At 42.7% G+C, this 27,882-nt stretch overlaps 1 protein-coding gene across 1 annotated transcript; it reads left to right on the top strand.

The window, feature by feature from the left end:
- The first annotated feature begins 19 nt into the window (after nucleotides 1–19).
- On the top strand, nucleotides 20–27,882 carry WDR4 (WDR4 tRNA N7-guanosine methyltransferase non-catalytic subunit). Its single transcript, XM_074168358.1, has 11 exons — nucleotides 20–178; nucleotides 1,354–1,413; nucleotides 2,137–2,283; nucleotides 6,825–6,981; nucleotides 7,598–7,710; nucleotides 10,833–10,893; nucleotides 12,237–12,335; nucleotides 17,952–18,016; nucleotides 19,545–19,728; nucleotides 20,620–20,689; nucleotides 23,262–27,882. Exons 1-11 carry the CDS (start codon nucleotides 54–56, stop codon nucleotides 23,441–23,443), a joined length of 1,263 nt encoding a protein of 420 aa, XP_074024459.1. The 5' UTR covers nucleotides 20–53; the 3' UTR covers nucleotides 23,444–27,882.

Genomic DNA, 27,882 nt, shown 5'->3' with positions numbered 1-27,882 from the left:
GGTGATGTCTATACTCTGCGCCCGTGGTGGCGCGCACGTGGCGGTGTTGACGCATGGAGGGTGGCGGCGGCGGCGGGGGGCGCAGCCCCGGTGCCAGTCCGGCGCTGGCGGTCCGCGGGGCCCTCATGGCCGCCACCGGTGGAGGCCGACTCCTGGCGGCGCGGTACAGGGAGGCCGGGTCAGTGCCGGGGCGGCGGCGGAGGCGGCGGGATGGGCCGCGGGGCCGAGCGGCGGAGGAGGCCGCGGCCGCGGGGCTTTAGGTGTTCCGTGTGTGTGTGTCCGTGTGTGTTGTTACTGAAATATCGCTTTAAAGCTGTAAAGTCTTAACGGTTTTCTGGCACGATTGCGCACGTCACTGGCGCGTGAACAGCAGGGTAAACGGTAGTGACAAATACGTTAAGCCTTTATAAGTACGTATTATCTTATGTTGAGCTGCATCCCGATGTAGAAAGACCCGGGAAAGAGTGTACTCGTGCAATTTATTACTCTGCTGTCTCCTGTTTTAATTGCGCTTTCTCACGTCTATCCCATAAATCACATGTATTTTAATTTAGTGTAACTTAGGACAAGGACTAAGACCCTGCCTTAACCACTGTGCAGCGTCAACAACTTGTGTTAAATGTTGGCAGATCTCTTCCGTGTGTCAGACACATGGAAGTGTCTGACAAAACATACGCAGACCTGAAACCTTTACCTTTGCTGGGGCAGGCAGTGGTGATCTGTTTTATAACCGCAGAGCTTCTGCTTACACATTCTTCGTAACTTTCCGATGGCGCCAGAGAAGAGGGTAGGAAGTCACCCTGTGGAACAGGTTGCCTGTCCCTGTGGAACAGGGATGCCCCATCCCTGGAGGTGTTCAAGGCCAGGCTGGATGGGGCTTTGAGCAACCTGGTCAAGTGGGAGGTGTCCCTGCCTATGGCAGGGGGGTTGGAACTCGATGATCTTCAAGGTCTCTTCTGACCCAAACCGTTCTATGATACCCCTGACAATAAAATCACAAATACATGTTAATCTAGATGAGTATGGGGACACTGTTAGCACTATTGAATGACTCCACCAGAGAAAAGAGTTAACGTTACAAATATGTTAACCATTAAATACGACAGCTACTTCACCAACAGGTGACGATTTCTTTTTTTGGTGTATGTGTACAATCCAAGGTTTTAAACTTCTACTGCGTTTGTAGTACTTTGGGAGCCCATTTCGCGGGGGGGTGGTGTTTCTCAAGATGGGGGTCAGTTGCACAAATAACCACAAAATAATATTGTGTTACAAAAGAGTTGACACTCTCTGTGGTTAAGCTCATGGCTGTTCTAGTTCCAGTGTTTTTAATCCGTTGTTTTTCATTTGCAGTGATGATAGTCTCTTCGTGTACGATTGCAGCAATGCGGAGAAGACTTTAGGAAATAAAGGGTAAGAAAATCTGCTTAGGAAATCTGCTGTTTTCCTAGGGGGTGCGTCTCCTTTTGAGGTTATGTGGCAGTGAAGATAATAAAAGAAAGTAGTGAGATGACGCCTTGATCAGGTGATGGCTAAGTTGTTTTTGCTAACCCTGATGGATATGTATGTATGTATGCATTTTTTTGTTTGTTTCTGTTTCATCCAGAATGGAAACTGTACATCATTTTGGTTTTTAGAGAAACACCAGTAGTATAATCAATTCTTCTGTATGACTCTTCTCAGTCAAGACATTTATGGGAAAATGCTATATTTTTTATTAGACCATCTAAGACAGCTGGAAGGAGTTGTATACTGGTTTGAATATTTTACTTTGGGTTCTAGTCTCCAAGTCATGAGATTTCAAAAACTGAAAAAGTCTTAGTCTAAATTCAACTTGTGGTCATGGTTTTTACCTATAGCCAAATTTACTGTTTTCCCCTAAATTTGTATCAAGATCTGATAGCACAAACCCTAGCATGTTTTTTTAAGCAAGCAATGATACAGGCTTATATCAATTTCCTTTTTCTTGGCTTTTTTCTTTGCATTAATATTCAAGTTGGCACAACATTTTTAAGCACAAATACAATTTTTAGCTTTGTGCTTTGCTTTCATGCTTCTTTGTGGTGTGAGAACAACCTTCTCTTCTTACGGATTAATTCTTAGGTTGTAAACTGTTGTTCCCCTTCTCTCTATTAGACAGGATGGAAACCCAACAGATAAAGGAAGTGACGACATCCTAGCTTTTGCCTTCTCCCCATCAGGAGATTATTTTGCCTTGACAGATGACAGCAAACATCTGATTCTGTTCCATACAAAGCCTTCCTGGGAATGCATTAGTGTCAGGTAAGGAAGCAGGATGTTACATGTCACTTTGTTATGGAGTTAACGGCTGATTAAATTGAAGTTAGAATCATAGAATGGTTAGAGTTGGAAGGGACCTTAAAGATCATCGAGTTCCAACCCCCCTGCCATGGGCAGGGACACCTCCACTAGAGCAGGTTGCTCAAAGCCCCATCCAGCCTGGCCTTAAACACTTCCAGGGATGGGGCATCCACAACCTCCCTGGGCAACCTGTTCCAGTGCTTCAGCACCCTCACAGTAAAGAATTTCTTCCTAATATCTAATCTAAATCTCCCCTCTTCCAATTTAAAACCATTACCCCTTGTCCTGTCACTACATCTCCTGACAAAGAGTTCCTCTCCAGCTTTCCTGTAGGCTCCCTGCAGATATTGGAAGGCTGCTATGAGGTATCCCCAGAGCCTTCTCTTCTCCAGGCTGAACAACCCCAGCTCTCTCAGCCTGTCTTCATAGGGGAAGTGCTCTATTTCTCTGATCATCTTCATGGCCCTCCGCTGGACCCGTTCCAACAGATCCATGTCCTTCCTGTGTTGAGGACTCCAAAGCTGGACACAGTATTCCAGGTGGGGTCTCACGAGCGCAGAGTAGAGGGGTAGAATCACCTCCCGTGACCTGCTGGCCACATTTCTCTTGATGCAGCCCAGGATGCAGTTGGCTTTCTGGGCTGCCAGTGCACATTGACGGCTCATGTTGAGATTCTCATCCACGAGCATTCCCAAGTCCTTCTCCTCAGGGCTGCTCTCCAGCCATTCTCCACCGAACCTGTATTTGTGCCTGGGATTGCCATGTCCCAGGTGCAGGACCCTGCACTTGGCTTGGTTGAACTTCATGCGATTTGCACGAGCTCACCTCTCAAGCCTGTCCAGGTCCCTCTGGATGGCATCCCTTCCCTCCAGCGTGTCGACTGTGCCACTGAGCTTGGTGTTGTCGGCAAACTTGCTGAGGGTGCACTCTATCCCACTGTCCATGTCTCCGACAAAGATGTTAAATAGCACTAGTCCCAGTACCGACCCCTGAGGAACTCCCCTCGTCACTGGCCGCCAATTGGACATTGAGCCATTGACCACAACCCTGTGAGTGCAGCCATTCAGCCAGTTCCTTATCCACCGAGCGGTCCATCCATCGAATCCATGTCTTTCCAATTTTGAGACCAGGATGTCGTGCGGGACAGTGTCAAACGCTTTGCATAAGTCCAGGTAGGTGACGTCTGTTGCTCTGCCCTTGTCCACCAAGCCTATGGCAGTATTGTAAAAGACCACCAAATTTGTCAGGCACGATTTGCCCTTGGTGAAGCCATGCTGGCTGTCACCAATCACCTCCTTATTTTCCATATGTCTTAGCAGAGATTCCAGGAGGATCTGCTCCATGATCTTGCCAGGCACAGAGGTGAGGCTGACTGGCCTGTAGTTCCCTGGGTCTTCTTTTTTTCCTTTTTTGAATATCAGGGTTATGTTCCCCTTTTTCCAGTCAGCGGGAACTTCACCAGATTGCCACGATTTCTCAAATATGATGGAAAGTGGCTTAGCAACTTCGTCTGCCAGCTCCCTCTTGACCCGTGGGTGGGTTTCATCAGGTCCCATGGACTTATGCACCTTCAGGTTCCTTAAGAGGTCTCGAACCTGATCTTCTCCTACTGTGGGCAGTTCTTCATTCGCAGAGCCCTTGTTTTTGCCTTCCGTGACTTGGGCAGTGTGGTTACAGCCCTTGCCGGTGAAGACTGAGGCAAAAAAGTTGTTCAGTAGCTCAGCCTTATCCATATCCTGGGAGGCCAGGTCTCACGTTTCCTTCTGGAGAGGGCCCGCAACTTCCCTAGTCTTGCCTTATATAACATAGACGTTATAAAACAGTTAAATAAGTTATAAAACTTATAAGTTATTAAACAGTAGTACTTAGGATGTTGCCATTTGTTATCACTAAGCTTCCTCTTTTTTTTTTTTTCCTCTACTTGCTCAAACAAATTTAATATTCTTGGGAATTCAAAGATACTTGTCAAGAAGTGATGCGTGGTATTCCCCACCCCAGGAATGGGAGTGTAGATGTTTATATCATTGGCCAAGGAAAGGATAATCTATCTTCTTATTCCGGAAGATGGTATTTGCATCTTTAAGAACTGAAACTTTACCCACTCCTGGTGAACACTAAGGTTGGGCCTGTAAGAGCAATACTGAGGAATTTAGTGAGTGCACTGTCCGATTCTGTTGATTTGGAGAAGATGTTTTGAAGAGTTTGTGAACTCTCCAAAAATCATATCTTTAGACTTGCTGCCAAGTGTTTCCCTTATGTAGTATGATCCTCTTGAGAAAAGAGTCTGTAACTGTCCACCAGAGGTCCTCCAGTTACAAGGTTTCTGTTGCTGCTGCATGTGACAATTGTAAAAAGAGGACCACGAAGGACTTCCTAAGGAGGTACCTCAGTGTGTGATGTCTCTGCTTCTGGTGGTCTCTGACATGTGTGAGGCCCTGGTTACAAACCAAAATGGAGTCTCTGTCAGCTTGGCTGTGTGCAAAGGGTGCATGATGGACCTTTGGTGGGTTAACCAATGTTGTAACAAGTAAGTAATCACAAAAAAAACCTTCCCAGAAATGGCAAATTCTGTTCAGTCTGTGTTCTGTCTTCCTTGCTGCCCTGCGTGTATGGCTTGCCTGTAATACACCATTAGATAATTGTTTGACATTTCAGTTTTCACAAAAGGATCAACCAGGACCACAACTGGATATTTTGGGAATGTTGCTACTTCCTATTAGGAAATTGGGAATACAGGCAAAAGAATGCCAAAGTTGAGCTATGTAACTTGTGTCAGTGTTTTGTGGCAAGGCGTATAAAAGGTTTCAGGCAATGCTAGCTTTTGTAGTCAGCTGATTTCAGACAAGGGGAACTTTTGAATCTTTGTGTTTAAGGTCAAAGACAGTACAATGAACTTGGAGCAAGGCTTTTCCTTGTTGGCAAGGTAACCTATTATGAAACTGTGCTGCCTGAGCCTGCAATGTTCTAGTGGGCATCCTTATCTTACTTCTTTTGCTGTTGTTACAGTGTTCCTTTAAAGAGTCACTAAAAAGTATTAGAATTTCTGTCTTCCTACCTGAAGTACAGTGTATTGTTCTTTTGTCTCCAGATGGTTACTGAATTTCAGAGTAGGTGAATAGAAATGTCCATTCCCTATCATCGTCACCTCAGACCCCACCTGGAGTACTGCGTCCAGCTCTGGAGTCAACACAGGAAGGACATGGACCTGTTGAAACAGGTCCAGTGGAAGGCCACGAAGATGATCAGAGGGCTGGAGCACCTCTCCTATGAAGACAGGCTGAGAGAGCTGGGGATGTTCAGCCTGGAGAAGAGAAGGGTCCAGAGAGATGTTATAGTGGCCTTCCAGTACCTGAAGGGGGCCTACAGGAGAGATGGGGAGGGACTCTTTGTCAGGGAGTGGAGTGATAGGACAAGGGGTAATGGTTTTAAACTGAAAGAGGGAAGATTTAGATTAGGTATTGAGAAGAAATTCTTTACTGTGAGGGTGGTGAGACACTGGAACAGGTTGCCCAGGGAGGTTGTGGATGCCCCATCTCTGGAAGTGTTCAAGGCCAGGCTGGATGGGGCTTTGAGCAACCTGGTCTAGTGGGAGGTGTCCCTGCCCATGGCAGAGGGGTTGGAACTGGATGATCTTTAAGGTCCTTTCCAACTCTTAACTATTCTATGATTATATGATCCCTGCTGTCCACAGTCCTATGTTAACACAGAGGACATAGAGGGGTTTGGAAAACAGGCATTATGAAAAGAAAAGAATAACAGTAATAACAATAGCTGTTAAGTTGCAAAAGCATACTCCAGACTATGTAAGTGATTAAACCTTTTTAAAAACTTGTTTTCTGACATCCGTGGTCCTTAAATTTATCTGAAAATTGTAAGAAATTCATTACCTGCTATACTGGCAACTGGAACTGTAAGATACTGGCAGATGCTGAGGGCAAATCAGAGTTCAAGTTCAGGTCTTTGCCTGGACAAGGTACCCTGAGACTCTGTGTCTCTGATGTTGGCTGTGAGGAGGAGGAGTCCTTGAGGCTCCTTTTATAGTATGAAGTGGCAACTGGAGAAACAGTTTCAACATAGTGTTTAGATGTGTTGCTGCAAAGGACTTTTACTAGGAGAATTCCCACTTTGTCTTCTCTTTCCTACATGTTTAACTTGTATTTTTATTACAGAGAGTGCAGGAAAGTCTATCATCTTTCTGTTGGGCTGCCTAAGCAAAATGCTCAGTCGAGAAAGTACATAAGCGAAATGCAGGCATGCAGCTTTAATGATGTCTCCTTTTTTTCTCCCACCTCCCCAGGTGTTTGCTATTACATAGTTTAGTCATTTAATAGGTCTCAAAAGTGCTATTTTGGCCCCTTAACATTATTGTTGCTGCTGCCATTTCAAGAATGTTACATCTGGGAGCTTTTCATCTAGTCCCTTAGTTTGTTTAACTGGGTCTGAATCCAGACTTGCTGGAGCTGCCATCCAGCTCTGTTCAAACTATGCTTTTTTTCTTTCAGATTGGTGAAAAGGAGATGCACTTCCCTGATAATTACAGCTGCAGATGATAAGATTCTGGTTGCAGACAAGTCTGGTGATGTCTATTCTTACTCAATAACAGAACCCCAAGCAGAAGGAAAACTTGAGCTGGGTCACTTGTCTCTGCTGTTGGATGTGGTAAGCACGTGCCTCTGTGTAGTTAGTGTACAAACCTGCATTCCTACTTGTGTTTGGATCTTTCACTGTTTCTCTTGTCTGAAATTTTGGTGTTCTCTTTTATATAACTGAAGTATGTGCTGTGGATTTCTTCCTACTGAGTTTGCATTTGCAGAGTTTGGTAAGGAAACAAGCTTACCAAAGGGTTATATATTCTGGGAGTGCGAGTATTCAAAAAGTCTTCATTTTACAGTCACAGAAGACTTGATGATGGAATGTATATGGGAATTCACCCAGTCTGTCATGTCAGTTGAGCTCTTCAATGTGATAAGTTTCTTTCTTTGTAAGATGCAGTGAGACTTCTGCCTGTAGCTTTGGAGCTCAGTGGCTTTTGCTGGACCTGGTGGTCAGTGTTGCTTGTCTTAATAATTGAGAAAGTTACTGTCATAAAGATTTATGCTTCCATTGTCAGTGGAAAAGCATGGCTTAATGCTTGCATCTGCCGTTCAGGGTCAGGACAAACAGATAGTATACTGCTTATATGTGTTTTTTGGTTTTTTTGTCCTCATGGCTAGGAAGAATTATATTAAAACAAACATCAAACTGCTGGGCACTAAAACTCTCCCTTTACCAACAGGCACTGAGTCCTGATGACCAATATGTCCTCACTGCAGACAGAGATGAGAAGATCAGAGTCAGCTTGGCAAAGGCTCCTTATTACATTGTGTCCTACTGTCTGGGACACAGAGAGTAAGTTTGTTGTGTGCAAACGTTATTGTATGCAGCTCTTCGCTGTGCCTCAATGAATGAAATGATTGTCTTCTCAAATCACGTTAAACAACAGCTAGGTCTATGTTAGAATCATAAAAGGGTTTGGGTTAGAATGGACCTTTAAAGGTCATCTAGTCCAACCCCCCTGCAATAAGCAGGACCATCACCGACTGGATCAGGTTGCTCAGAGCCTCGGCCAACCTGACCTTGAATGTTTCCAGGGATGGGGCATCTACCACCTCTCTAGGCAACCTGTTCCAGTGTTTCATCATCCTTCTGTTAAAAAAATGACGACTTATATCTGATCTGAATCTACCCTTTTAGTTTAAAACTATTACCCCTTGTCCTGTCACAACAGGCCTTACTAAAAAGTCTGTCTCCATCTTTCTTATAAGCCCCCTTTCAGTACTGAAAGACCACAATAAGGTCTCTCCTGAGCCTTCTCTTCTCTAGGCTGAACAACCCCAAATCTCTCAGCCTGTCCTCACAGGAGAGGTGCTCCAAGCCCTCTGATCATTTTTGTGGTCTTCGGGAGCCACTGCAGCAGATCCACGTCTTCACTGTGCTGAGGGCTGCAGAGCTGGGGCCCAGATAGGGTCTCACTGGAGTGGAGAAGAGGCGCAGAATCGCCTCCCTCAACCTGCTGCCCACAAGAGACTACAGAGCCTGGAGATTGTTAATCTTAAGGAGGGAAGTCTTAGGAAGTCTTCACGGTTTGAACAGATGCTAATCTACCAGCATCTCTGTACTGAGCTCAGACTTGGAGGTTCTGTGGTAATACAAAAAAACCCAGCTGTATCAATAGGAAGAATAGAGCACTCTTTCTGCCTGGATATTAGACTGCAGTGAGCTAGAGGCAGCAACATGGTCCTATAAAATAGATTAAAGAAATCACGCTTCTTAATGTAGTTACCCGGCCTTTCTAGTAGTTGGTGTTTTTCTTGAGATTGGTTCATTGCGATGGGCAAGAACACTTACGCAAGTAAAAGGATCTGTGGAAAGTGGATCATAGGGGATATCCCTATAGAAAGATGATGTTCTGCTGTGTTACTAAGTCTAGTAAAATGCAGGGTTCACTCTGCATAAAAACAGGAAAGATGACCCTCCTCTCCCCTCCCCTCCCCTCCTCTCCCCTCCCCTCCATCCTAAAGTGGAAATCCTTCTAATTACAATGATCTGAAGAGTGGAAGACAGCAAAGCAATGTGCTAGCTATACTGATGTGATTCAGATGTGCTCTGATTTGCTAGGAGATGGGTTGTCCTTTTGGTATAGGAATAGGGGTTGTCTTCTAGCCAGTTTATCAGGACTTCCTTTTCAGCCTACAGGAGGGATTGTACTTTCCCTTTTCTTTTCAGTAGTCCTTTCCCATGAAGAAGACATAAATGGCAAGCAGACTTTTAAAACACTTTTCCCTCTACGTTTTGCTGCTTAAAATGTCTGTCAGTTGTGGTATTAACAAAGTCTCTTGACTTTTGCCTTCTACCTCTGTGTGGTTTTGTGGGCTTCTGGAGGTTTTTGTTGTTGGTTGTTAGGGTTTTTGAGTAGGGTAGGGGGGTTGTGCAGATTTTTTTTTTGAGTGGCCACTGCTACATTTTTGAAGTCCACAGTGACAAGGTAGCAGAGAAGACCTGACCCTGCATGGGGCAGAGAACGCACCTAATTCTGCTTGTCTGGCCACTGAGTTACTTGGAGATAACACCACCATTCCAGGTCCGAATGGACCATAAGATGATGCAACATGGCGCAGTCAGCTCCCTATATCAGAAACAAGAGTAAAGAAAGACGGTGTGGGACTTGAGATATGGATAGCAACCTATCTAAACTTAGCCACCAAGATGTTTTAATAGAGCATTTGGACACAGATTAATTTGGAGTGCCAGTCTGATTTTAATAACATCATTTGGTAGTCTAACCTGTGTAGAATTGGCATAGTATAAAAGTAAGATACTACTCATGTTAAAGATCTAAGTAGTCTTTGATCAGGTCAGTTGCTATAGCATATTTACAGAGCCGTGTCTGATGTTTCCACCTACTGTGTACACAGTTGTACTTTATAATTAATAGAACTTTATGGTCAGAAAGACACTTTTAAATGGAGGCTATTGTGTCCACTCAAAGAGTTCATTAGTGGCCACAGAGTGGAAAGGCACTTAGTGTAAATTGATTGGAATATATTTTAAAAACTCAATACTTGAATTAGGAATGAATAAGCAAAGGATTACATAGAGTAGCTATAATTGTCTTGTTTCACACTCATGAAGTTTCTTCTTTCAGTGGGGTGCGTGGTGATTCTTGCCTGGATCTATTACGCCTGCATGCACTCGCCATTACTGCTTTGTCATGAAAGTTTGTATTACAGTGACCAGATCTCTTCCTTCTATTTTTTTTTCTCTTTCTTTTTCAAACGGCCTTAAAACTATGTCCGTTTTCAAAAGCAATACTGTCTCTCTCAGGTAGTGTTCTGCTCTGGTCACTACATTTTAAGTTGCTGAGCTCTCGGATAATAAAAAACTCCAGAAGGTCAGGTCCTCGTCACTAGGGAAGTCATGGTAGACATAGCAATATGACATACTTCTGAAAAACAAGGTTTCTGGCTGAATGCAGACACTGGTGGTAAATTGCCACATGCTTGTTTTAAAATTTAGTAAAGATTGCTTTTGAGTAATCTCCAACTGGGATGGGAGAGATGTAATACTCTGAAAGCCGAATCATCACTGTTGTGTTTTAAAAGCATCTGGTGATTTATGTTTTTAATGTGCATAATGAATAGTGAAAGGACAACATGGTACCCAAGTAAATCTATCTCCATTGGCATTTTTTGGTCTAAATAACAGTGCTCTCAGTTGGGAGGAAGTCAATAGAATTCCTTGAGTGCAGGTGGGGAAATAATTTTGCTATTAAGTAGAAGGTCAGTAGTTTGTGTAGTATATATACTATACTAAGTACTGCAGACATACTTTTTCTTTGTTGGCTTGATGTGGAGTATCTGTTTGGTTGTCTATTATAATATTCTCTTTAAAATTGGTATGTTCTCTTATTGTATGTGTTTAAAGACCAGTGTCATGCAAGAGAGTTCAACTTTTGACTGCTTTCCCTTTAGGTTTGTAAGCAAAATACTTGTAATACCCAACTACCCTGATCTGCTGTTGTCAGCTTCTGGGGTATGTATTCCAATTTCTTCAAAAAAGTATTTTTCTTGAAAGTTTAGACTTTAAAACCATTGTTTGCTTGTGTTTCCCCCAAGTTCCTTGGGATACTTGGAATAATCTGTTGTGGTTTCCAGCATGCCCTCTCTCTCCCTCCCTCCTTTTCTCAACTTTCTGTTCAGTCTTCAGCCATTCTATTCCTAGATCATATAATTGCCTTTTATTGTGGTTACAGCAAGGCTAGCTTTTTGTTAAGGTCTCTGGGATGGAGAAATTGCAAAGTCCTCAGTGTGTCTTCATCATTAACTCTTGCTTTGCAGCACAGACAAACTTTAATCATCGTACTATTTAAACAACGTTGAAGCAAATGGATATTATGCCAGCCTGCCGTGATATGGAGTGTCCTGAGAATTAATGGCCTTAGATTAACAGATTTTTTTTTTTTTTTTTTTTTTTTTTAGAGCTCTTAAGATAAGAAAACTGGTTCCTCTTCACCCTCCCACTTGTTTTCCTTTGTGAGACTTGTTCTGAAGTATGTCCTTGTCTCTGTGTCCTCACAGTATGTTGAGTGCGTGTTGTGTAGAGTTTGCAGTGCATTGCTACACAGTGCTTGGATGAGGAATGAAGAACCGAGTGTTCCCTCCTTTCCCTCCCCTCAGCCCTTTTCTTAAATTGATGGGATCCTGCTGTCATGCCAGACCTGTACAGAGTGGGTAGATGGAGTTGGCCTAAAGGAAGGGAAACAATATTCCTTGTTTCCCAGACTAACAGAACCGCACAGGAAACAAATAATGCTTTCTGTGAAGATCACAGTAATTCTTAGTATTTGGTTTCAGCTGCTGCTCTTGCTTCCCTAAGGCACTTATCTCTTGTTCCTCTAATTCTTTAAGCAACTCTGGTGTTAGTGCTGTGTGCAGCTATATTTCATTCTTAGCAAACACTCTTTGATGACTCTCTTTTTCCAGGGAAGTGTTTAGCTTCTCTCCAGGAGGTTACTAAATCAAATGAGAATTTGGGTGATAACGAGTGGGGCCAGAGAAGGGCAACCTGAAAGAATTGCTATTAAAGTGCTGAGCACATGTATTACTGGGCTATTTGAGACAGACTTGAAAAGCACTCCTCCAGCTACCCAATTTCCACTTCAAAAGGAGAATTAAAGTTAGCATGATTGAGTAATTTAGAATTGAGGTGAAAAATTATGTTAATTAAAATGCTTTATCTGCAATTTGAGGTCTTAACTAAGTGACTATTTAGCAGCTTCTGTGGGAAGCTCTTCAGGGAAATGGGATTTAGCTGAAGGCCTCTCTTTGCCTGAGGTGCTGTTAGTAATCGTCTTGTGTCCACTTCTGTCTGTCCAGGACTCGACTCTGAGACTTTGGGAGTACAAAAGCGGGGAAGAAGTGTACTGCTGTCATCTAAGTAGCATCTGTGGGTCAGAGACAACAAAACCTGACCAGGTACGCCCATGTGTGTTAGTGCTTTTGCTCTCCTCATGATCCTTGTGGCTCCCAAACATGTTTGTTACATTTTGTTAGGAGTGCCTCCCTTCTTTCGGTGGGTTTGGAAGTTATGCAAGACCTAGAAACTGTTATAAAAGCCTGGTATTTTGGGAAAGAAAGTCTGTTAGTCAGAAAATAGCCTGTAACACTGGAAAGATCTAAAAATTCATCCATTTTGGAACTACTTAAATTGCACCTTTAACACTTTGAAATTTTATCTGAGCAAAAAGAAGCTTTGTAATGTTTGTAACCAGTCACTGCCCCTGGAGTCAAAATGCTGGGCTTGTTCCTTTGGGCTCTGAAGCTGCGCAATGTCCAAAATGAAAATGTACAAGTCCCATATGAAAATTGAATACTCCAGGAGGTCTCCTTGTCCTGCAGCCTCTACCTGAGTGTGCGATATGTACATGTTTGGGGTGCTGCTGTGATTTGGGTGCTTATCTCATCTGAGCAGTGGTTTTGCTTGATCTCTGATTCTGTTCTTTCTTGTCGTGTGAATTGCAGTGAAACAGCACTTGTTCTGTGTACCCTGCTGTGTACATCATATTAAGCCAGTTGCTAATCTGTTGAGTCATTTAAGAGTTATTCATTTTACCACCCATGCTGCTGGGTGTGTTTTTTCATGTGAATCTCTAAAAATATTTCTTTCTCTGAAGACCACAGCTGTCTCCCAGTTGTTAGGTGGGCGAGAAGCCTGTAGCCATACATGACTCTTAGGCAAAACCACTGTGGAATTCATATCCAGGCTGAAATTGAATTGAAAAGTTCTGTTTCTCCTGCCTTGTCTTTTGTTGTGGTTTTGGTTAGTCAAAGTGTGTTGTGCCCAGCCTCTCCCATCAGTCAGGAGCTATTCCTGGAGATCTCTCAGGGATTCTTTACTGTTTATGTAGGTCTGGCCTGATCTTGTTTGTGGGATTCCCAGGTACTGAACTGGGAGCACAACCCGTGGAAGGACCAAGCTCCTAGGGACAGACCTGACAGAGGTTGTTTCTGCGCAGAAGACATCAGCAAGTTGTTCTTTGTGTTGGAGTAATAACATGCAGCTTTCTGTCTGTACATAAGCCCAGGAGAGCAGCCGTTTGCATCACAGGATTCAAAGCTTAGATACTGGAAATTTTGTTTTCTGCCTACAATTCCCGTTAGCAGGAATTCAGGGTAGAATCTGTTATGGACAGTTTAACCTGCTCCTGAACTTAAAAATTAAAGCACAACGGAGCCAGAGACCTCTCCTAGACATTCATGAGGTCTTTGGCTTGTTTCAGGTTGAGTCTACTGCTTGATATTTTTGAAGTAGTTACTGCTGGGTTTTTTCACAAGCAAGAACATGTGTACCAATTTTGGGAACAAGTCCACATATCCAGTATCCTCTTGTAGTCTGGGTGCAGCAGGATCTGAGCGAGGAAGGGAGAATTAAGATGGAGGCAAATGTACAAAATTACTTTGTCATGTATAGCCTTCTGGAAGTAAGCAGCTCAAGGACTTCCAAAACCAAAGTTTTCTAGTGTTGTGCTCTTTTGAAACAGCATAGCTTGATAGCTGTCAAATCCACGTCTGCAGTAATGTTGCAAGGCATTTCTTTTGGGGGGAAGAATGGTTTTATATTAAAATACTTTGCCTTCTAGCTTTATTGGATCATTGAGGACTAGTAAGCAACTAGCTGTGAAGTGGGGAATCCTAATATTAATTTAAAAAATGCTACTTTTTGCTTAGACTGGCTTACCATTTTGTAAGATAACTTGCATGTAAATTAACAGTGCTTGATCTCACACTGAATCCTAACTCCATTGCTTACAAACAAGTTATGAAAAATAATACTAAACTGTATAATAAGCCTTGAACATAGCACTGCATAAGCTAACAAATGTTGGAGGAAAAAAACTTGTTGCTGCAAGCCGGAACTAATTTAAAAATGAACTTTAAAAAAAAAAAAAGGCAAAAAGCTCCAACTGTCTTAGAATGCTTTTGAATGTAGTTTAGTAATAACTTCCCTTGCCTCCTAACACACCTGACAAAGTCCCTTCCATAGGATATGCTGTGTACTGATGGAGTCTCTCAGTGGAAAGTTGGGGTTCCCTTTGACTGTTTGAGAAGTCTCTGTTTAGCTGCTTTACCTTGGTGTGAGTAAACAATGAGAGAAAGGGAAAACCCACAAACTTGAGTTAATAGATATAACATGTCAGTTAGTAAACTGTATTCCTGCAGTGTTTTGCAGTTCTTCTACTCATTGGCATGTTTTAGTGTCTCCTAATGGTGTTTGTGGAAGCCTTGGGGTTCCTTGAATCTGCAAAATTCTGCTTACTGCCAGCTCTTCATACAGGCTTTTTAAACTCTGTCTCCAATGACACAAAATTTGCACGATGCTTGAGGGGTGCGGAAGACTCAGTTGACTTCCAGAGTTCCTGCGTACTTGGAAGAGTGATTTGGCAGTGTTCCACTGATTACAGACAGATAAATGACAGATTTAAACCTTACTGTGGTGCATTGCCACCTCTGTGCTGTATTGCTACACAGCTGTACATACGTACTTCTGTCAGAACAATTACTGTCTCGCTGGCCAGCAGGACCAAAGGGGAAAGGAGACTTGTGTTTTGCTGGCATCAATAGTGCTAGAAGTGCCAGAGATGACGTCTGGTGGTAGTATTTAGTTGTGTTGTGCATCCAGGTGTATCAAAGATCATCTTCACAACCTGGTGTGACATTTATAGTCTGAATTTAAGGGAACAGTTTCTCGTCAGCACTTTTTAGATTGTAACTAGCATGTTGTCTGCAAATGACCCTGGCAACCAAAGATCAGATGGGTGTATAAGTGGTTTGTTTCATTTTGTTTTCTTTTGTATTGCATTTCATTTTTACCATTGATAACCCCTGTGAACGCACTGAAGCTTCAAACACAGCTTGAAGCACAATGGTAACGGAATCTTCAGCAATGGTGGGTCATGAGGGCACATAAATGTGGGCTTATTTTGCTTGGCAGATGATGAATATATGTCTGTTTTGGGAATATAGGAGTGGTTTTGAGCAGTGTAGCATTGGTTTCAGTTGATGGGTTGCAGATCCCCAGTTCATTTTCCTACTAGAATGGGAGTAATTCTCTAATTTCGTAGCTATATGTAAATTTTTTCCTGCTTTGGAGCTTTCACCTCATCTGATCCTCTTGACAGCAGAAGCTTGTTTAAAGTCCAGAACGTGAATTGCACAACTCTACCCCAGTGTTTCAGTACATTAATTTTTCATAGGGTCACCTCTTCTCACGGATGACATTAAAAGTTAATTTTTAGGTGTTGGCAGGCTGATAACAGTCTCATATAAATGCTGAATAAGTTCAGAGAGTATCAAGCAAACATCTGTTTATTGCAGACTTCACTTGTAGCTGTTCTTTAAGTTAACTGATTTTGTAGGCTTGTCCTTGAACTGGATACTATTCTGGGGCTTGCATTCACTTTGCTAATTGTTAACTTACTCACACATGGAAAGGAAAGAGCTCGCAAAGAAGATGCGTTTTCTTGTCTCTGTCCAGCTGTGAGTAACACTTGGTTCAAATCAAAAAAAGCCTCCTCCTCCCTCCCCCAGTGAGGGAGGGGAGAGCTGCTGCATACTTCAAGTTCACAGAACCCTTTGTCTCTCTGACAAAGCACTCAGCTGCGTAGGTGGGCAATTCCCATCGCTGCACTTGCCCTGCATGTTTGTCATGAGAGAGACAGAGAGGCAGAGCTTTATTAGAAATAAATATCACAGGTTTGGTGTTTTGTTAATATATATCTTGGCTTGTTCCCTTAAATGTCTAAAGAACCCACTGGTGGTTTACAATAGGACCTGTCAGTTCTGCTCCAAAGCTGCAGTGTAAATGGCTCCATGCTGCAATAACTACATTTAGATGTATTAGCCACAGAGAACCTTTCTGATTCGGCCCACTCATCCTACCCTGTATTTGGAACCATAAGCATTTTTTATGTTCGTCTTAAACAGGGGCTCTGGGTCCCAATGCTAAATGTAAACTAACAGCTTAGTATTTCTGCAGAGTAGGAAGAGATTAGTCCCATCTGTTCCCAAGAGCCCTGAAACATATCATTCTTTTGATAATGTTTTTTATAAAGATCTCTTCTTCTGTCGAAACAGGCAGTTGAGAATGTGAGTGAAAAATGTGTGCGTGCTGTTGTTCTTGCTTCTCCCCCATGAGATTGTATCACACAATGGATTTTATTTTTGTTTCCTTCATGTGCTGGAGTTGTACTGTGTAACCCTGGGTTTCAGCTATATTTATACCATTAATTAACTTTCTTTCCTGCAGTTGGTTTATCTTTTATTAGTTGCATCATGTACTGTTGACAAAATAGTTAGCTTCTGGTATTAAACTTGCTCACTTGGATGTTTGGAAGCTGTACAGCTTGCTTTGCTGTCCGACAGTGATTGCAAAATTCTGAAACAAGCAGCCTGAGAATGCCTATACATCAGCTGGTAGCTCAAAGGGTAAAATCCCGTGGTTACTCCCAAATTCCGCTTCACCTGGTGAACCAGAGGTTCTGTCTAGTGACCAATGTGGTGTTAGGGAAAGAGGTGAAGGCTGGAAAGGGTGTAAAAGGAAAGAGGAGTTGAGGATGCACCTGAATTCTGCCAGCAGAGTGTCAAGAAGATGTATTTTCCCTGCCCTAAAGTGAATAACTCACTACTTCTCTAGTAGGAAGGTTTTATTAATCGGAAGTGCTGGTGTTATCACTCCTTATAAAATCTACTTGAGAACCAGCCTTTTGCCTTTGCAGTTTTGTCTTTCACATTATATAACAGATACTTTTGAAAAAGCACCCTAGGGCATCTTCTTGCAGTTTCCCTGCTCCTCCCAAGTTCTTACTTCCCTCTCAACAGCCTTCAGTTGTTACATATTTCAAGTAGTATGGTTTGTGCAGCAAAAGTATTTCTCTGATTCTCTCCCAGAAAAGGCTATAAATCTTCTAAATTAGGAGTGTGGTGTGTGGTTTTTTTGGTGGTGTTGGGTGTGGGGTTTTTTTTCTGGTTTGAGCTTTTTTTTTTTTTTTAATGAGGAAAATGACCTCAGGCAATCTTGCTTTGTTCTTCAGAACACATTTTTGGTTAAGCATTATGGATTCACCCAGGCACAGGTTGAAACCAGAGACGATGCAGCAAGGATATTAGCTATGCATCACTATCTATTTTTTTATTTATTTTTTTTTAACAAACATAACAGCGGCTAATGGCTTGTGTTTATAATCTCTAAGTTGCCAGTTGGTATTGTGGCTGGGCAGGCCTAATGTTGATGTTTTTGCCATTAGTATTGCAGGAGAAAATGTTTGAGGTGTACTTTCCTATATCTGTTAGTTTGTCTGTTAAGAGTAGTTCACTAAAACCTTTCCATTTGATCTCTGTTTGGGTGGCTGTGGAGGGAGAGGTGTGGAAAACTTCATAAAACAACAAACGCTGCTACAATTCAGTAGACGGTACAATTACTGTGAATTTAGACATCTGCTAAATTTCATAGGCTAAGACAAGAAATGGAGCATGAATTTTCTGCCCGTAAATGGTCTTAACCTACAATGATGTTTCTTTTCCTTTTCCTAATAGAAATACCCTGTGTCAAGAATAACCTACTGCTGTGAAGGTAGTTATGTCGCCATTCTGTGTGACCGGTAAGAATAAATGGAATAATGGCTGAAATCATCACAGCTCCTGCACAGGCAAGGGCAGTTTTCCCTGTTGGCTGTCTGAACTTTCCCCTAGCCTGAAGTACTTGGTACTGTGGATCTCCGAGCATCCCAGGCATGCCTCTGGCCTCTCAGGGAGCCTCTGAATCCTTATTGTACTTGGTCTGAGTGCAGAGGTGAGTGTTAGGGTTACCCAGCTTAGTTAAATTTTGCAGACTTTGTGATGCTGGCTAGGCTAGGATGAATGAGAGCCCTGCTCAGTGCTAGGCTTTCTCTCTAAATTACTGTGCCTGACCCGTGTGTTTTGGGTCTCATTTTGTTCAGGGTTGCTGTGGCACCAAACTTCTGTTACCATCTCCTGCTCCTGTAAATGCGTTTGGCCATTCTGTTTAAAACCACAGTTGCTTCAGTTTAAAAGTGTGGAGAGGCTATGTTGACTTTTGGGTTCAAATGTATGTGTTTGCCTAAGGAGAGAACACTCAGAAGCTGAAGGGCCCGTGCATGGAGGAACCTTACAAATCCAACTGGCGGGAAAATGTCCTGTGGGAATGAATGAGCCCTCTTCCCCTCTCTTTCCACAGCACCTTAAGCCTGCCAAGGAAGCTGTTCTTCCTGACAAAAGCTTGCCAGCAGGAAGGGGAGAGATTGCCAGAGCTACTTGTACAGTGAAATCGGCTCTCTGTCCACTCAGTGAACTCACTCTTTGCCAGAGCAAGGAGCCTTAGCTGCTTCCCGTCATGCCTTCTCCGTGGGCAACCAAACTGGCCCTGGAAGTGGAAGCCATATCAGCCGAGGGCTGTGCCTGTGTCACTTAGCCCAGAGGCCACGCTCTGCTCTGCATTAGGTTTTTTTTTTCCAGTTCCACAGCCCAGCGTTTCTGAACAGTGCTGTCATGTGGAACTGGTAGGCAACTCAGGAGGGAGCTGAAGTGTCCTGGCTGCCACAGTGGGGACCTGTCTGAGGGAGGTTAGGAAGCTCTACCTGTAGATGCTGTGGCTGTTAGAGGAGTGAGTGCTGATGGGAGAGATGGAGATGAGTGCAGTGCCAGAATCCTGTTCTTCAGCTGTCTTGAGGTTTCCTGCCCCTCTCATTCCTTCCTCCCCTCCCTGGCATGTAGTTCCTTTCCTGTTTTATTTTGATTGGTGCTCAGCTAGATGTTCCTTCAAGTGAAGCCCCAGAAGCCAGAGTGCTATGATGCAACACTCCTTATATAAACCCTTAGTAATCCTTATGAAATTCCCTTTACTACCTTTTCTTTTAAAGAAAAGTCAGCATTGACTGCTTTTTCTTTCATATAACACTTAAAAAGCCATTTGACATGTTAGGTATTCACAGCTTCTGCCTCAGATCATGTAAGTGAATTGCACTTGAAGTACTAGGGTATTTTTTGTAATTCCTAATGACTTTGGTTTGGCTCTGCTTGGAATTAGAGTGGGTGGTTGTAGTTTGCTGTACAAGTGATGGCTGTGGGTGGATTTGGTAATAATGGTAATTAAGTTTTTTCTCTCCAAAGTATTCCTGCAGTCTACGTCTTTCAGCTTGATGCTGTTGCCCAGCAGCTAGTTTACAGAGAGAAAATCTCTTTGAAACATAAAATTTGGGACATCGCGTTTGAGGAAACGGGAGATCTGTGGATCTTGGAGGAAGACAGGGAAGCTCCTCTTCAATTGTACAGACCATGTGATGGACAGTGGAAGGTAGATACTTCCGTTATGCTAACATTCTGAATGTTTTGCATTGTCTTGAGGCCATAATAAAAATGGAGTAAACTATGTTCCATGAAAGCTAAATGGCACACTTCTCTATGTCTTGAGACTGAGCAAAAGTCATAAATACACATCTTATTCTACTTCTCTCACCTGTGTATAACGCAAAGACGCTGAGAGCTTGTTATGAGTACTGTTACCTTTTCTCTGGTAAAGCTAACATCTGGCATAGTGGGAGAGTGGTTGTCAGCAGTGGTGCTCAGTACTTTAAATCATTGCCTGTGCTTTCTGTGTGCTACACTTGATTATTTAAAAAAAAACTACAAAACAATTAAATCACTTTGTGGTTTGCTCAGGAATGCTTTCCGTACAAGCCTTCCCTGAGCCTGCCCCTGAGGGATCCTTTCGGGGGAGCAAAGCTTTCTGGAAGCATTAGGGAATTTTTATTTTCATTGCGAACAGGGAGTCAAATTTGAGAGATGTGATATCAAGTTCTCTATAATAGTCTATTAAACAACTGGAAACTCGCTTGTTATCCTTCTAAGTCCCCAGCTAATTATGATATAGTAGTGAAGTGGTTTTAAATGAAACTTTTTTGATGCTTACATGTTCTTGTGATAATCCTTTTCCTCACAGATCAGTAATTGGAAATGCATTTTCTTTTCCTTCAAGCTGCAAAGCTTCCCCAGCAGAACACATTATCTCAGGCCAGGTTTCTATAGCAGTCCTGGAAAAAAGGAGCCTAAAAGACATCATGGAGGGCTTACACTCACTCTCCTTACACTGTACTCATCTGAGAGCTGTTGAGTTTTCCAGTGTGCTGTGAAACATGACATTGTTTATTATTCCTAAAATATCATGTGATGTTCCTTCTTTTCCCAGCCTGTAAGTGATGACAAAGGATTACAGAAGATGTCAAAATATCTGCAAGACAACTGGACAGTGTTTGAAGGTGAGAAATTTGTCAGAAAGGCCCAGGAAATGCAGTTGTTCCAGTTAAAGCATAAGATCTAAGAGCAAAAATCAGAGTTCAGGTCAGTTCAGCTGGCTGTTGGAAGCTGCTTAAATAATTCAGCTTTCTCAGTTTCATCACCCCATCTGGTATGGAAGTTAGTGTAGATCATGAAGTGCGTTCAGGTTACTGTTACCACAAAATGCTGTAGGTATTTAGAGGTGAATTGCAGCTTTATAACTGTTTTACATAGACACCTTATCACAGGGATATATCTAAACACCCTGTGACAGAGCTGCTGGAGTCTGTCATACTGCTGTGATACTTAATACTGTTGTTTGTTGTCTTGTCTCTTACCTGGGCGTGACACTTTATCAGAAGTACAGTGGAGATAGTAAGAATTGAAATAGCCGTGGGAGGAGCAGCTTTACTGTAAAGATGGGCGATTTGGGTCCACCTTGGCAAGGCAGGTTATGTGGAGTTTGCTGTGGCTGGAGGTGTGACTCTGGATGGTGTCATCAGGGATGAAATTGATTGGTATCAGGGTTGTTTCATTTTGTTCTTGATTCCTACCCCGGCTCTGGTAGAAAAATAGTACGATTGACTAGTTCAGAAGCACCCTATGTTTTCAGGATTTTTTTGTATTTAAAAACAACGCAACTTTATTTAAAAGCTGAAATTATGGGAGTGATGGCTGCAGGATAGGGAAGGGTTGTGTTGTGGTATGTGCTAGTGGATTTCTCATTATGTACTGAGAGTTGAATAATTGAAATCTCTCTCCTGTACTTTTGCTGGGAGACTGGGAGCCTCCTTTCTTGAAAAAGGTGTTACAGTCCCCACTGGTCTCTTGGTCTGTTCTTGGTAGTCATACGGAAAGGTGATTAACCCACATAGATGTAAGAGTTGCAGGAATGTGCAGTCTAATGTAAAGTCTCCTTAATACTTAGTATTGAATGGTTTAGGGTGTAGCTGTTACTAAGCTGTCATTAAGTTGGTGCAGTCTTTCAAATCTAAAAGGAATTCAGTTACTCCTTCAGCAGGGAGAGTGTTTGCATGTAGGTGTTGCAGACTTGATAGTTACAGCCAGGCAGATAATTAGAAGTGTGAGATCTGAGTGAAAATGAGCAACAGAGAAGCAAAAAGAGCAGGCAGGGGAAGAGGTTCTGAGCATAATTAGCCAGCGTAGCAAATTGCTGTGATACACGGTAGCCGGCTGCTTCTGCAGCTGGGAAAGGAGGACTGCTCAGATGACAAGGTCTATTATTGTTAATTAGTAAGGGGAGACTCACTTGATGAGCACTTATTCCAATGCGTAATTAGTGCTTGAAAAGGTAGTTACTTCTTTTAAAAAAGGTGATCGTTATGTTGTTTAAACCCAATCTTAATGCCTGCATATCTTTTTATAAGCTTGTTTCACCTGAATGATTCTGTAGGATTTATGGTCAGTCTTGAAGTACATTTTCAACAGTTTGACATCTGTTCTAGTTGATCTTAGAAAAAGATGGAGCAAGATTTAGTGCAGGCTGATCAAGTATAGAGTAGCATGGATATTCAAACTGACAGGACGCAATTTCTCCCAGGGCCAACGGCCAATAAATTGGTTACTATGCGAGTGCAAGACCCTCAAAATTAAAGGCAGGAGCTTTGCTGAATACCAGCGAGGGAAAGTTGGTTTCTTTGTGTACCAAGAAACAAGGGAACGCTGTATATACATTACCGTGGAGCAGCACGCTAGGACCAAACCCTAGCAAATACTGGATTCCTTACATTTGCCCTTTAAGATCAAGAATTTTTGAAAGTGGGAAAAGGTAGGAATACAAGGAGAACTAGAGGTAACTGGCTTTGTCAGGTACCACTGTAACATTTTTTAGAAATGTGGACCTAGCCCAGCTAGTCTCGTTGTGTATTCTCTACAGAAACAATCTGGGATTTTTTGGATGGTAGTTAGTTCCCTGTTAAACTCATCTAAACGTAGTCTCAGAGATAGTGTGATGAATATTATACTGAATTGACAGAAGGTGCGATAGAACTAACAGGGTAAATATTTGGAAATGTGTATGCCTTGTAAGACTTCACTGTTTGAAGTCTACTTCTTTGGGCTTCTTTTAACTTAATACTCTAGGAGGCAAGTCAGCTAAGCACAGTTAGGTAGCATATGGCCTTTGCAGTGTGTAGGTCTTGGGGTACAACCCCAGTGGGATGTCGTAACAGTAAGGCGCAACAGCATTCGCTTTAAAAACAGAAGCCTTGAAGTCTGCCTCCAGGAGCCTTGAAGTGTCCAACGTCTGAAGAGAGCTGTGTGCCTTCTTTGCTTCAGCATCAGGTGCTTGCCTCTGTGCAAATTTTTTAGCCTAAAAACGGAGGCTATGTTTGGCTGTGTGAATGCAGGACAGATGCTTACCAACACAAATCAGGCTTCCGCAGTGTAAATGCTGATATTAAATAAAGTGGATAGGGCCACAGCAAATGAGTTGAAATGCCACTATCCAGAATTACAGTACAAGAAGTAATTGCTGAGACCACTAAGGGGAATTTAACACTTGTCTTGTGTTCTTGCTTTGCCCAATTGCAGGTTTTGTTGGCACAGAGAGACACTACAGCAGCCTCTACAAGGCCTCGTTTGATAACATGGCCGACTACCTACAGAGGAAAGAGGAAAGGTTACAGCAGCAGAAAAAGAAAAGGCAGGAGGAACTGCAACGTGGTTCGAATGGAGAAACAAAAAAGATGAAGACTGAAGAATCATCACTATGACACTCCTGTTAGCTTATAACTTTTGGCTCGTTGAAAGGAACTAATCCAATGTGAACTGTTTTTAAATGTAAAATGAATTATGGAAGAAGACTGGTTTAAACTTCTATTCAGATTCAGGTTTTCAGGTAGCCTGATACAAAAATATCCTGCTTGCAGCAGATAATGTATTTACAACATGCTTAAGCTTCTAGCAGCATACAAGTGTTAGCGGTTCAGTCCTAGGAATCTCTAATGCATGATATATGAATATTGGAGATGGTATTTTCCTTGAAACAGGATTTTCTTTTTGCCTACTGTGTTCAGGCTTTCTTCTTCAGGTGGAAGAGCACAGACTAAAGTTGATGTGAGATTTTTTTTTTATGTTTCCTTTTGTTTGGGGTTTGGCTTTTAACTTTTTAAAAGGCCTGTTAGTTAACATAACATAGTGTACCTGGCTGTTGGAAAGGGATTGTAGTAAAATTCTTGCTATATATGAAAGGTTTTAGCTGAAACTTCTCCGTCTCTGTTTTTACCCTTTACCTGCAGTTTATATGGTAGGGATTCTGCCTAGGTTCTAATCCATTGCTTCTTACGTGTGGCATATTTCTATAAGAAGAAGTGCAAAAATAGATTTTTATACACTGGAAAGTAAAAGTAAAATGTGTCAGTCAATTTTGTGTTATTGGAAGATCCTTCTATTGCAATATGATCCTGGTGTGTCTGTGAAAAATATTTGAGCACCCTATGTGCAAAACTTGGAGGCCGTTCTGCTTCTTTCAACAAGAACTCTTTCATGTTGCAGTTAGCCAAGAAATAAATTTTTTGGAGAAATTATCAGTAAGAGCCTTATGGGATCACTTGTTGCTTCACAGGCAGAAGATAGGCATTTATCTACCAGATGGCATCATGTCTATTTGGAATATAATGTACTTCATAAAACCAGATGTAGAAATCTGTACAATCCATTAAAAGTATTCAGAATTAGCCCATGAATCATGAATAGTTCTCTAGGTCTCTTTATATAGCTCTTCTCTTTGGAGCATCTAGACACTTAAAAAATTTTGCAGTCAAATTTTAGTTACACTGACGTGTAAGACATTGAGATGTAGCCTGTTTTGAGAATAGCAGGTATTCAACAGCGAAGTAAGAACTTGCTGGTTATGTCTGCTCAGAATTGCAGTCTTGTCCTTATTGTGTGTCCCGGAGGCTATGACCTTTTCTTGTGCTGTAGGATATCACATGGATTTTCACATTCCTTCTGTTTGGAAGTGTCTTCTTAAGCACAGAGGCAGTCCTTCACCTCCAGGGTCTGATTTCTTTTGGTGATTACTTCTAAGTAAAGAACACTCTGCCTTGGCAAAGGTCTCTTTGGACAAAAAATGTGAGGTGTCAAGAGTGTTATTGTCTGTTCTGGTTAAAAGTCTCAATTTTGGCAGGAGCTGCCTTGGCGCGGGTAAAATGTGAAGTTGTTTCTACTCTGTGTGCAGTAAGAATGTAGTGTTGCATCCAGAGAGATTATGGTCTCATGTAGCAATTCAGGCCCCTCTGTCCAATATCCACATACCAGTGACTGGAAGTGATTCTTTGGGTATCACCAAATCAGTCGGATGCTCCTGGATTACACTGGGTCTTGGACAGAGGAGAAGGTGGTAGGTGGGTATATTTGGGCTTGATGAGGAGGTTTGCCCCCTCGGGTACAATAACCGTTTTATTAGTGAGTATGCTGAGATAAATGAACCTGACTTGACATGATCTGGAGCAAACAATTTTGAGCTGATGTGTTTTTCTGTCTTTTAAGAGAGTGCCTGAAGCACCAGGCTGACCTGGTGGAGCGGCTCACTGGCTGTCACAGCAAAGATCTGGCCTGGCGTGGAGGCTCACCCCTAGGACAAGGTTACTGTCTGAGCACCCCGAGTACCTGAAGGCTCTTGTGCTACCTGGAGTCCTTGCCACTTCCTAGAAGTTGGCTTGGGCAGTTTCTTGGTTTGTACTGTTGACTGGTGAGGATCACTTTCTCATACACCCGGTGTCTGTCTTTAGCCATGCTGTATTAGAAGTAATTATTTCTGCAGTACATCATTGTATATGTGTACATACGTGATATCATATAAACGAAGCAAACGCTTTCCTATATTTAGGTTGGAATGTGGTAGGAGGCTTAAATTTAGAACTCAAATGCAGATGTGAGGCCCAGCTGCTTGGTTTGCTGACAATTTGTAGCCTCCCCTTCTCCAGTGGAAGATGTTGAATGACAGGAATGGAGCTCAATAACAGGAAGGCAAATTTCCTGGTGGTTTGCCTACATCCCATGCTGACAAGAAGCTACGATTAAGAAACCCTGTAATTTCAGTCTTCTGAAGGACAGTTGCATGTGTGAGGTGAAAACCTCTGACGCTATCTGGAGCAGTAAATACATTGGTGCAATGCTGGTAATGCATATTTTTCATGGAAAAGATGAGAAATTGCCATCTTAAGTGCTTGATATTGGTAACTTGGAGACTGAGATACCTGCTGTTTGGTGGTGGCTGTTAAAACTTTGTAGTTCTTGTATTCATCTAATTTAAGAGGGGGCAGTTGGGGAAGCAATTAAGGACACTCCAGCCCCAGGGTGTAGCTTTGTCATTGTTCAGGTGAGGGGTTCAGTCGTGCACAGATTCAGTAGTATGATCTTACCAGAAATGGGCCAGTGCTCACACTGCTTGTGACCTAGGCAGGACAGGAGGAAAAAGATCAGAGTAGGGGCTTTTTTGGGGTTTGGGGTTTGTGTTTTGTTTTGTTTTGTTTTTTTGCTCGTTGTTGATAAAGAAATTATTCCTGCTGATACAAAGCAAATTGGAACATTTTTGAACAAATCTGAATCTGCAGCAGGAGTGTGTATTGGATTACTTGTGCGTGTCGTGAGGTAACACTGGTGTTGAGGTGGTGGTTGTGAGCTAAAGGCGGGTCTCTTTTGTGTCATCAGACCATTATTGTAGCCGTATCTTGAGAGATTGGGAGGGCTGGTCCCGAGGATTGCTCTGCCGCTCTTACCTGAGCACGGGAGAGGGATGCAGGGATTCTGGAGGCTGTGAGCATGCAGCGGCTCTCCTGCAGGGGCTGACAGGGCAGGTCACCTGTTCTCTGACACTCCTGCTCTCCACAGAGGTTTCTGCCCAACCCTACCTTCTCTTGAGTGGCTTTGATGTTGAGTGTTACGAGTCCATGTGCATAAACAAAACCATTTACTCCTAGAGGAGGAAAATCTTTTGAGGAGGACGCTGGTAACTGCTTTCAGGGGGTTGGTTGCAGATCCTGTATGGGGTTTCAGCACAAACATCAGTATTGTTACACTTCTAAAGGATGAAAGACTGCTGTGTTGGCAATTCCTATCCCCAAGGAATATTTGTTCCCAGCTGTTTTCTCAGCGCGGGATAGACCTTGGCAGCGATCTTCACTGGCTCTGGGGTGCTCTTGTGATCCTCACCCTGCCTGCCGTCCTGGAAGAAACCCAAAATTTCTTCCAATGCTTGAACTCATGACAGATCGTGGTGTGTGGGTGTGACATGAGATGTGATATGTGGCAGACGAGACGATTCAGGCATTTTTGTTCTTTTTCCTGCAAGTTTTCCTTTCCTATTCCATTTCATCTTTCCTTTTCTGCGTGCAACAGTTCCTGAGCTGAAGGGGTCTGTGAAAAGTGATCAGAGGAAGGAGACTTGCTGGAAGGTCTAAATCCACTGTAGTGTGCCTACACCTTCAATGGGAAACAGTTAGACACCTGCAAATCATTAAAAAGGAGTGAATGCCACCACTAAGGAGAGTGAGATAACACTCCTCTCCCTGGTATTCGAACTATTTATTTCTAGTGGTTAAACCTGATGTCGGTTGCTTGTGTTTATTTTCTGAACTTGAACCGAGGCGTGTATGTGTGCCTAGCAAAAAGGGGGACAGGTCAGCTAGGGTGTAGTTTTATTGCAGAACTGGGAACCCTCAAGCCATTGTGAGGGGTATTTGTGGGCCACGTAAGTTCACCCCACGCTGCGCTAGACTCTTACGGTGATTGCGTGACCCCCCTGCTTCTCTCCTGAGCACTGGCATTCTGAGGGAGCCTTAAAAAATGCAGGTAAGGAAATTGTTGAAGCAATACTGAGTTTCTTTTCCTCAGCATTTTAAACTGAAACGTGCTTCCTACCTACATCACTGGGATTTCACTGAAACTCCTTCAGGAACACGTTGGAGTGATCTTTTATTTGTCGTAGCAGGAAGGAATCCTAATCAAACGCAGCCCAGTAGCATGCTTTAGAACAATCCTCACGTTTTTAGCAAACCCTCGAAAGCAAATTTACTCTGTAAACAAAAATGTCTGTAAATAAAAATGTTCCTTTCTTTTTTTAAAAAAAAAACAATAAATAAATCCTGATGCGATACAGTTGCTTTATCCTCAGGCTAATAAAAAGTTGCTGCCAATTTCGATCCACTCC

This window comes from Numenius arquata, chromosome 1 (assembly GCF_964106895.1).
Source record: "Numenius arquata chromosome 1, bNumArq3.hap1.1, whole genome shotgun sequence".
In the NCBI taxonomy this organism is placed as follows: Eukaryota; Metazoa; Chordata; class Aves; order Charadriiformes; family Scolopacidae; genus Numenius; species Numenius arquata.
Note: the sequence above shows the minus strand (reverse complement) of the source record. Positions and strands in the feature narration are given on the sequence as shown.